This window comes from Globicephala melas, chromosome 15 (assembly GCF_963455315.2).
Source record: "Globicephala melas chromosome 15, mGloMel1.2, whole genome shotgun sequence".
Taxonomy (NCBI): domain Eukaryota; kingdom Metazoa; phylum Chordata; class Mammalia; order Artiodactyla; family Delphinidae; genus Globicephala; species Globicephala melas.
In genome coordinates this window covers 60,482,725-60,494,080 of record NC_083328.1, presented here as the reverse complement: position 1 = coordinate 60,494,080, position 11,356 = coordinate 60,482,725, and the positions used below count along the sequence as shown (strand labels likewise).

The window sequence follows — 11,356 nt, the reverse complement described above, 5'->3', positions numbered from 1 at the left end:
TCAGAGAGGTAAACTAAATTCCTCATAGTCACACAACTAGTAAGCAGAGGCACAACCAGGATTCAAGCCCAGCTCGGAGTCCACGGTCTGAGCTCCTTCTGCTGAGTCCCCACTCCACAGACAGGGTACGTGACCCCCAGGGGGACACGCCAGCAGGCCTGAGCATATGAGAAACCATGAGACCAACAAGTGACCCATTTCTGGTATTTTTTTTCTTGATGGTAAATAACATGAAATATTTCTGTGTTAAAAAAAGGTATATATTTTAAAGTATAATATGTAATAAATTTAAAGAAACATAAAAAACAAAACACAGAAATTAAAAGAAATTTCCTGCCTGTCTCAGGAACCTTCATGGAAAAACACGAGAAGCACTTGTCACTCTTTCTTCATTTCATGTCCCTTTACCTCATTGCTATGTTTTTAAAATGCCAACATTCCAACTCAACCTTCATTTTCCATTCCCACCCTCCTTTCACTAGAAAAATTCAAATGTTTAGAGAAATTGTCAGTGTGTCAGCCACAGGCAAGTCATTTTCAAAAATGTTAGTCATTTATGAGGACACCTTTTTGTAAGTACAATAAATCTGATTGATTTTTATTACACATCTTAGTTTAGAATCACTTTTACATTCCTAGACAAAGAGATGATACAAATAAATATGAGTTGTAAAATTAGAGCCCCAAGTATTGGCATATTCTTTGTCTAAAGGTAGCCAAAGAGAAGGTCAAGATCGATAGTAACTCCAAAGAGCCATAAAGCCCACTGCCTCCTGCCTGCCCCAGGATCACTCCCTTCATAAATAACCTCAAAAGCACTTCATTCAAGAAACAAGGGTGGGGAGAAGGGGGGCAGGTTTCTGAACAGTACAAGACAAAACCCTGCATGACAGACAATAGCCAGGCCCACTCTTCTTATCCAGGTCCCTCTGAGCATTCCGATTATGGCTTTCAGAGAATATTAATAGCCCCCTTTTCGTCCACTGATGGCGCTGAGACGGCCCAAGGCGTTGTTTGCAGTGAACCTCGACCTCAAGTGGGAAATGCGAGGCAGAACTGATATCCCACGTTAACAGGGAATCGACGCTTCTCAGAAACCTGGCAACGATTCTACATTCAGTGAAGGAGGACTTACAAGAGTCAGACAGAAGCGGGGCACGGCCCACGTCTGAGCTGCAGGACTCTCTTACGCCCTTGGTCGTGGAGGTGCGGGTGGTGAGATTCAAGCAGCATGCAGGCATTCGACGGAGGACAATCCAATATTAGGGTGGAGTCTTAAGAAAGTGCTTCATGCCTATGATTTGTGGCCTTGGGTTCTGAATCCAGGGGCCTGGGAGACATGGGATTTGAAATCTGAAGCCAGATACATTCCTACCAATCAGAGCAGAAGGGGGCCTCACTGAGGGGGGTTGCACACTCCGTCTCAAACTCCTTCTCTCAGATGAGCTGCTTAGATCCTGTTAGACTTGCTGCCAGACTTCATTAGCTGCTGCTGACTTGAAGGCCCTCAGATGGCTTGGAACATTCTAGCATGACTACAGACATGAAAACCAGGTCCCTCAGTCGACTTGGTAGGTCTACACATTAGGCTCAATTCAGAGCCCAAAGCAGCAGCTTTCCGGTGGCAGCAAGACATTCTACTGTCTACTCTATTCGAACACTTCTCGGATCCATTTTGAGAGAAGAAAAGCACCGGAGACTGCTCTGGGACGGGACGGCCTCACCTCCACCCAGGGGTTCTTCTACTTTGTTTCACAGACCACCAGATGAACACAGCCAAGTACAAGGCAAGCCTGTTTTCATAATCCTGCCTGTCAACTTGGCTTTCTTCTTTTGCCTTCTTAGAAAAGTTCTATGGTCACTCAATCACCTGTGGTCAGAATAGCCACCTCGAGACATCAGTATTCAGCTACAGTGTTATCTGCAATTTTCAATTCTCAGATTTGCCAAATGGATATGTTCAGCCTAGAGAATTCAGACTAGCTTCGAGGAAATGTGGTGCAAGAGAGAGGTGTAACCGGCAGGTCACCATCTGAGGCTACCCACCTCATTATCTGGTTTCTGTTCAAACAGGTAAATTCTTAGTAAATAATAAAGAAGCCGAGTTTGATCCCGAGAAAGATGAGGGATGCCTCCATTATGCTCTGGGAATTGCTGAAAAGGGCCCTGGGTTCAGAAAGAATGGTTATAAAAAGGAGACAAGCTGTCAGACGACAGAGCTCCATTTGTAGAGCACTAAGACATTGCACTTGGTACCTCCTCTTTCCCACGGGTTCTGATCCAGAAATGTGCCCTGGGAACTGAGCAGCTGAGTTAAAGTATAACTCAAGGCCCACCTGAGTCGCCACCTAACCGAGGCACCGTGCCAGCAAGGTGCGCCGGTGTGGCCGACTGGGGACGCATATTGTCCCCTCAGGCTTGGCTCGTGGACTCAGACACCAACGTGGGAGCTTCCAGCCTGGATTAATCATTCAACGGGCCTTTAATACAGACAAAGGCAACAACTGCACGGTAGCGTATTTCTAAAGTCGGGCAAGTTCTTGATCTCTCTCTCTCTCTTACAAACACACGCAGACACACTGGAAGCTTGTGCTTGCACACCCGCGCACATTTATGAGCTTCTCTTAGGGGGAAATGAGTAACATTCACCTAATGACCAACGTAAAATGAAGCTTTGAATTTCAATAATACAAAGAACTAAAACTTACAAACCAAACTAGTATATGTAAACGGAAATTCCTAACTCTCTCCTCTGAGCCTATGCGATCGCACAGCCACACCTCGCCACCACCTTTGGCTCTGCCTGAGAAGAGCCACAGTTCTAGGATTAGGTGAGTTTTCCGCTGAAGGCAGGCAGGATTCCTCTGCTTCCATCTGTTATGCCTTCCCTTGCCAATGCACCAAGCCTCTTGACTCTTGACCTGCCTGGTCACCCCAATGCTCTCTATGCAAATATGGAACAAAACGGGGGATGCAAAAGTGCCACTATGTGTCTCGTCCCCCCAGCTCTCGTCCCATCAGAGAAGGCAGAGCCAGCCTCCCTTCTCCCACACATCAGGCCCACTGCAGAGCATGCTCTGGAGGCAGAGGATGGGCCCAGGCAGGGATGCTCAGAGCATGCGTGCATGGGGAAAATGGTGACAAATGAAGAGTAAAGTGACACGGTGTATGGACATGGCATCAACTTACAGATTTATGTCTTTGACAAGATGGTCATGGTTTTGAGGTTTTCAAGAAGCTGTTTCCCTAAACTCTCCAAGGAGGCAAAGGGAATGTTATTTCTATTGCCTCTGACATTGAATCCTTCTGGAGCAGAAGTCGGTAGCTTCCTCGAAAAACATCTGCTCCTTCAGCAGATCCCAGAGGGAGATCCACTTCTTACTGAGGGGCATGGACCGTGCCCCTCAGAGGCTTGGCTCCAAATGAGATTTCTCATTTCTACCTACAAAAACAAGCACCTGTTCAAGTTCTAGGGCTTTCGCTTTCCAACCTCAGTATCATTTTATCCTGAGCCTCCAAAGACTTGGTCCTGCTAAGGTGACTCCTGATTCTGCCCTATTGTTCAACAAGAAGGGAGCCCAGTGTAAAGAACAGGCTAGAAAGGAGAGGGGAGAGGGTGGGAGGGCAAGGGAAGGGAGAGGAGAAGGAGGAAAGGGAGAAGGGAAGCAAGGTCTCTGGTCATTCTCTTGCTTTCCACTTCGGCTATCGCGCTTTACCTTACCCATGCATTTCTGAGATGCTAATTAAAGGACGGTTCCCAGAGGAGCTGAGTGCCAGATTATGACCAGCATGTTTCAACCAGATTAAGTTGGTTAATCTGCAAAGAGGCCATCGCTCCTCCCCAGCGGAATGGTTCTGAGTTTGGGCTCGAGTCCTCTCTGCGGGTTTTTGCTTGTCTCTTCTCTCAGAAGGCAAACGCTGTTTATACTCTGGGAGAGGAGGAAGTGGGTTTACTTTGGAACCAGCCCCCGAGACTGTGGATAAAGCTGAGATGCGGGGGTTCCTGAGGAAGAGGAGGAGGATCCCGACTTCCTTCCACTTTTAGGTCTGCAAAAGTCAAGCACATACGTACATTACACATCCCGTCTCTGACACAGATCAGATTCCTTTCCCATCAAATGCCATTACGTCTCAGGGTGGCCTTGCCTCAGTGGACTTTCAACTGTAAAACTACCAGAGACTGGCACAGCCTGCCCCTCTTCAATGGCCAACACAACCTGCCAACGGAGGAGTGAGATCTCAGGGGAGGGCCTCTGATTCTCAGCAATTGTTATTCCATTAAAATCATATTTTGACTGTCTTCTCCAAATTGGTAAAAAATACTAAGTTTGCAGGTAGAATTCACTCCTTTTTTGGTTTTTCACTCATTTTCCTTAAATTTCAAATCCTGAATTTAACAAGATAGAATTTCTAATTTAGCACCAAATTAAATCCTTGGTCATTTAAACTGAGGCTCAGAGCCTGGGTTGTGGATTCAGATAGACCTAGGTTAACTCGGGCTCTGCCACTTACTTCCACGATAAACAAGCACTTTTGCCACACTCTCCCCTCATTTGTCCTTGTTCAAACATGTTCTGTTCAAACAGAGGTCACCAAAAGCCACTCACCTGGCCTTGGGTTTCTTATTTGCAGTGCTTTCAAAGGATGATGCGTCCACCTGTATCTCATCTTCATCCTGCAGAGCTGCATCCAACGCGGCCTGGACTTTGGGGGCAATGGCGGGCCCCTCGTAGTCTCTGGTGGTCCGGCTGGGCATGTCCAGCTCCAGCAGCACGATGTTTTCTGCCTGCAGAAGCAGAGCCAAGACCAGCTAGGATGGCCTCCAGTCACACAAAGGGAGTTCAAGCAATCTAAACCCAAGAACAGAACCTCAAATTGCATGCTACTCAAAGCCTACCAAGGGCCCGCCCGGAAGAAGTGATGTAGTTTTATAACTTTCTTCCTGGTGCAGTTACAGATGATTTTTATTTTCTTCTCTATGCTCTTTATTTTCCTTTTTTTTTTTTTTTTTTTTTGCGGTACGTGGGCCTCTCACTGTTGTGGCCTCTCCCGTTGCTGAGCACAGGCTCCAGACGCGCAGGCTCAGCGGCCATGGCTCACGGGCCTAGCTGCTCCGCGGCATGTGGGATCCTCCCGAACCGGGGCACGAACCTGTGTCCCCTGCATTGGCAGGCGGACTCTCAACCACTGTGCCACCAGGGAAGCCTTACTTTCCTTTTTTTCTTTTGAAAAAAACAAAAAACAAAACCAATGAACATGTATTCTATCCTAAGGGGAATAATCAGGGGAAAAGAATAAATTAAGTAAAACCCATTTATTGCAGACAATGTGAAAATACAAAAAGATACGCAGGAGAAAATAGTAGTCACCAATAATCTCCCCACCTACGGCAGCTTTGATGAACTTTTTGGTTGCAGAGGGAAGGAGGCAGGTATGGTGTGTATATGTGGAGGGTGTGTGTGTGGCAGTATATGTGCTTATTACCACATTTTAAAAATCAGACTGGGCCCTGCCTCATAACTGGCCTTGGAGATAGATTCCCTCACTTGATATCCCGCAGTGGGCCTTTACCTAGCTCCTAAATACCAAGCTGAGTGTGAAGAGGGAAGAACACCCATGGTTCCACATCTTCCCCTCTAGCTCCTCCCACGCAGTGGAGTTCAAGCCCCAGGGCCCCAGAGGGGGCACGAGGGGCCCCAGCTGGGAGAAGGTGGGGGAAAGAATAGCGTGGCTCCACTGATCAATTTTACATGTTGAGATACTGCATAACATTTCTCTTAATGGAGCCGGTCCATTGCTAAAAATCATCTGAGAGCCACTGCTTTAAATTCCACCTTTAGATCAAGGTAAGCCACCTGGAAGCCCACATACTTGACTTGCAGGCTTTAAAATCATGTTTTTGGCTTAAGACATGAAATAACCGGCACTCTCTGAAACTGCCAGAAAAAAGTCTCTGAGGATTCTGTGTGACACATCACTCGTCCTCCACTACATAAAGCCTCACCTAATACATCTTTTTTGCTTTTGCTTTCTTTACGTAAAATAACTCAATGCCAGGAAGAACAGTGCCTGAGGAGCTAACTAATCCTAATCTGTTCTGCTCTGGCTGCTAACGGAGATTCAAAAACATTTAAAATTTTTTAAGTGAAAATCTTTCATTATAAACGTAATACAGGGAATTCCCTGGTGGTCCAGTGGTTAGGACTTGGTGCTTTCATTGCTGTGGTCCAGGTTCGATCCCTGGTGGGGGAACTAAGATTCCATAAGCCACAGAGTGTGGCCTAAATAGATAAATAAATAAAAGTCATACCAGTTCCCCACTGACAGTTAGAAAATACAGATAAGCAAAAAGAAGAAAATTTAAAATGAGTTCACTTCCATTAACCAGCGACAACCAGTTCACATTCTGATCTACTTTGCACCAGATTTTTCAATTCATATATACACTTCCAGTACCAATTGCTCTATAACTTAAAAACACATGTGTCTCCTGATTCATCCACTTACCAGCTACCAGACCTTTAAGCCACAGGACTGACCGAACAGAGTAGGTGAGAGGGCTCAATTAGAGAAAGCAGCAAAGTGCCGAGTACAGTGCCTGGCACACAGCAAGTGCGTATCAATAGAAGCCTGTACGGTATTTTTATTGTAAAATACGTTTGAGTCATTAAATAGTCATCAATTATGTCACTTCAAATAACTACTTGACTCACACACATTATGTTAAACGGAAGGACCGTCAGCTCTTTAACGCATTTCCATCTCCTGTTACTAGACGTCTACTTTCCTTCCCATCTGCCCGCAAGGCCATTCTAAAGCTCATTATTGGCTACGTGGACAGTATGTTTGGACTCTCCTCCTTCCCTCCTGATTTGCTAAATCTCATTCTCTTTTACCTTTTTATTTATTATCGTTTGTTATTTATTAATTATATTTATCTATTATTTGTTATAATTGTTATTATTAATATTACTGTCCTCAGATCCCTCTGGAAAGAGGATACAAACTGTGACTTTGCAGACTGGTGCCTAAGGGTTTACATAAATCTAATCTCTTCTAAGACAGAGGAGAGAGAAACGCGAGTACAATCTTCTCACCCTATATCGAGCCTCTGGACGAATCATCATGGACATTCTTGCGTGCTGGCTCAATGGTCTCTTGTATCCCACAGCTGACACTGGCCGCTTCATCATCTGTTGATTCCTGGAAATGGACTGTGGTGGTCAAAGCCCTGGCTGGAGTGTGTTCCACAGTCCCAGGATCGGTACTGTGGAACCAGCACTCAGAAAACTGAGCCTTCTTTAGCTAGAACCTGAAGCAAGAAACTCCCTGGACTGAAGGCTGACATGTAAACGGGGCAGGAGCTGCTTATATTTTCTGCTGGGGTGGCTTTCTGATTCAAATGTGAGCATCACGCATCTCTTAAGCTGGAAGGGCCCTGAGTCATCCTCCAGTTCTTAGACAGCGGGCACGAAGCCTAGCTGTAGACACTCTCCACCCCCGCAGCCTTAGCAGACATCTCCCATCTTCCAGTGGAATCCAGATGCAGACTGAGAATCCTTCTCCACATTGCCAGACTGACACGTAAGAGAACACCTATGTACCGCCCCTCCCTTGGCCCAGCAGTTTCACTTGACAGCTGGGGGAGCTGAAAAGCAGGAACTTGGGAAAGGTCATTAGTTCACTGTGCTAAAGTCTCCCAATTCCTAACACCATACTCATCACCAAACTTTTACCTCATGGACTTATGGCAGCCACAAAGACCTGCAATTGGTTCCAAGTTTAAATGGATCAAACTGTGTTCTTACCATACCTCTCTGGCCGAGCCCAGCTTATCAACATTCTTTCCCTCCTCCCCAACTTAAAGTCTACTTGAAGTCATTTGTGACTTACTCCAGTCTGGTTATAGGATGTAATTTCCAATGATCTTCCTCTTCATCAAAGAAGGATCTATTCATAATTTTACTTTTTTCTTCCAGAGGGATGAAGTTTTCTATAATAAGATGCCTGTAAGAGCACACATACATGGGTGAATAGATGGAGAAAGAATACGAATGAGGTGCTGGCTATCTGGTCCCACGTGAAGTAAGTAATAGGTAAGGGTCAAGTCACTCAGCAAACATTTACTGAGCAGGTACTATGGGCCTAGCATCATACAAAGAGCTGGTTTACAGACATGAATGACACTTGGTTCTGCCTGAGATAGACAAACACTCTTTGGTATGCTGACAGGTCTGTCCTAGGAATATGGAAAGGTCACTTACGCCCAAGGAGTAGCAGCTTGAGGAGGTGAAAGGACTAAAGAGGAAGGCAATGCCTGGGCTACACTGGAGTAAACACGTGCTAAGTGAAGTATTTGGGGAGGGCCACTGGTACTGCTAAGCCAGCTCGTTAACTTCCAAAATGCTGAAAACAGATTAGAAATTAAACTGCCTTCCTCCAATCCTAGGCATTGTTGCCCAAGGTGGAGAACTCCACATTCTAATCACCAGAACAAAGAGCAGAACCAGATGGATTTCAGTCCCTTAGACCCCTGAGAATGAAGACCATTCCTGAGAAGAGTCTCTGCACCCAGGGAACATGGCACCCAGGGAACATGGCAAACAATGAAACTGGAACCCACTGGGTTGTGTCTCTCCATGGTGATGACGATCTCCTGCCCCCTCTCTGTGTTCACTCTTTCAAAACCTCAGGACAGAACAATGCCAAAAGGGTGTTAACGTGGGAGAGACACAAAACAAACACCACAGAGGTGTAGGGTGCTATGAGAAACAGGCTGACTCGCTGTTTATTCAAAAGATATTAATTAGAGGGACTTCTCTGGTGGCTCAGTGGTTAAGAATCCGACTGCCAATGCAGGGGATACGGGTTCAAGCCCTGGTCCGGGAAGATCCCACATGCTGCAGAGCAACTAAGCCCGTGAGCCACAACTACTGAGCCTACGCTCTAGAGCCTGCAAGCCACAACTACTGAGCCCGTGCGCCACAACTACTGAAGCCCACGCACCTAGAGCCCATGCTCCGCAACGAGAGAAGCCACCGCAATGAGAAGCTCACACACCGCACCGAAGACTAGGCCCCGCTCCCCGCAATTAGAGAAAGCCTGAGAGCAGCAACAAACACCCAACACAGCCAAAAATATATATAATAATAATTTTAAAAAAAGATATTAATAAGAGACATAGCAATGAAAATGGCTTCCTTAAAGAAGAAAATATTTTGGAGAGAAGACATTTTCTCTTTATTTGATATTTAAGAAACTATTTTTTGTAACATATATATATATTTTTTTCTTTCTGACTTTAAAGGTCCTATTTATACATTAGAAAATGTAAGAAATACAATTACACATAATTTCACCACCCAGAGATACTCTTATTATTTTGGCATATTTTGTTCTGACCTTTTTTCTAGGTGTTCATGCCTAGAAAGAGGACTGACACATACATTTAATATTAAGGGCTCCTTTCCAAATTTAAAACTTAAACATTAAAAGAATCTCTTCGAAAAGTTCCTCTTTTTTTTTTTTTGACCACGCCTCGTGGCATGTAGGATCTTAGTGCCCCGACCAGGGATTGAATCTGTGTCCTCTGGAGTGGAAACGTGTAGTCTTAACCACTGCACCACCAGGGAAGTCGCCTGGAAAGTTCCTCTTTAAAGAAAACTTCGAGCAAATGTGGTGGAAGGACCGATATCAAAAAAACATCATTTTGCAAAACCCCTAATGAAATAATGCAGCCAAACAAAGATCATTGCTGGCTGAAACCATTAGCTCAGTGGTTCTCAAGGCAGGCTGCACATCAACAGCAGTTACAACATTTTAGCCGAACCTCATGAGAGATCAACGGTTCTCAAAGTGTGTTTACCAAACCAGCAGGAGCAACAGCTGGCACTTGTGAATGCAAATGCTCAGGCCCCACCCCAGACATACTGAATCAGATTCTCTGGGTGTGGGGCCCAGCAATCTGCATTTAACAAGCCCTTCGGATGATCTGGTGCCTGCTGAAAGTTTAAGGACCACTGCCCTAGACCGATGAAATTAGAATCTCTTAGCAGGGACCCAAGCATCACTATTTTTGAAAACTCCTCAGGTGATTTTGGTGCACATCCAAGGTTGAGCGCTCACTTCCAGTTACAGAGAAGTAAGGGAGATAGAGCCACAAGTTAAACGGCACTGTGAAGAAGCAGACTGACAAATCCAGAGCGTGGGATGTTTCTACAGGCTATCTGCCCTAGCCTTTTCATCAAGTCAACTATGAAAAAAAGTTTTTAACAGGAAAAAGGATTGCTCCAGATTAAAATAAGCTTAAGAGACATAATAACCAAATGCAATATGTGGTTCTTATGTAGATCTTAGTATTAATAAACCAAGAAAACCTGAATAGGGACAGGGTACAAGAGAAACAATGTTAATTTTGTTAGGTGGAAAGATATCATTACGTACGCAAAAATCTATTTTATTTCTTCTACACTACACTAGCAATAAACATTCTGAAAATAAAATTAAGGAAACAATTCCATATACAATAGCATCATAAAAATAAAATACTTAGGTATAAATCTAACAAAAGAGGTGTGAAGACTGCACTGAAAACTATAAACATTCTTGACAGAAATTAAAGAAGATTTACATAAATGTAAAGACATCCCATGTTCATGGATCAGAATACTTAATACTGTTAAGATGACAATACTCTCCAAATTGATCTATACAGTCAACACAGTCCCTATCAAAACCCCAGCTGGCTTTTTTTTTTTTGCAGAAATTGAAAAGCCCATCTTAAAGTTTATATGGAAATGTAAGGGACCCTGAATAGCCACAAAGAATCTTGAAAAAGAACAACAAAGTTGGAAGACTCACATTTCCTCATTTCAAAACTTACTGCAAAGTTACAGTAATCAAGACAGTGTGGTACTGGCGTAAGGACAGACATACAGCTCAATCGAACAATACTGAGAATTCAGAAATAAACCCTTACATTTATGGTCAACTGATTTTCAACAAGGGTGCAAAGACAATGAAAGAAGAGCCTTTGCAACAAATGGTGCTGGAACAACTGGACAGCCACATACAAAAGAATGCATTTGGAACCATACCTCAGACTTTACAAGAAATTAACTCAAAATGGATCGCAGACCTAAAGGTAAGACCTAAAACTGTAAGACTCTTGGATAACCTAAGAGAATTGCAAACCTAAGTCCACAATAAAACTTGTACACACATGTTCACAGCAGCATTATTCATTATAACTGAAAGGTAGGGACAACCCAAATGTCCATCAACTAATGAATGGAAGAAATGTGGAATATCCATACAATACCATATTGTTCAGCCATTAAAAAGAATGCAGTGCTAA

General features: G+C 44.3%; 1 protein-coding gene across 3 annotated transcripts in view; it reads right to left on the bottom strand.

The window, feature by feature from the left end:
- Nucleotides 1–531: 531 nt before the first annotated feature.
- The window catches only part of KIF3B (kinesin family member 3B), a 37,930-nt gene continuing 27,105 nt past the window's right edge, over nucleotides 532–11,356 (bottom strand). For all 3 annotated transcript variants that reach the window (XM_030830937.2, XM_060284684.2, XM_060284685.2), the window contains exons 6-9: nucleotides 7,894–8,007; nucleotides 7,098–7,203; nucleotides 4,608–4,786; nucleotides 532–4,047 (exon numbers count right to left, since the gene is read on the bottom strand). In XM_030830937.2, the coding sequence (XP_030686797.1) occupies nucleotides 3,951–4,047; nucleotides 4,608–4,786; nucleotides 7,098–7,203; nucleotides 7,894–8,007 (496 nt within the window). In that variant the 3' untranslated portion in view covers nucleotides 532–3,950. The remainder of the gene's footprint in view (nucleotides 4,048–4,607; nucleotides 4,787–7,097; nucleotides 7,204–7,893; nucleotides 8,008–11,356) is intronic.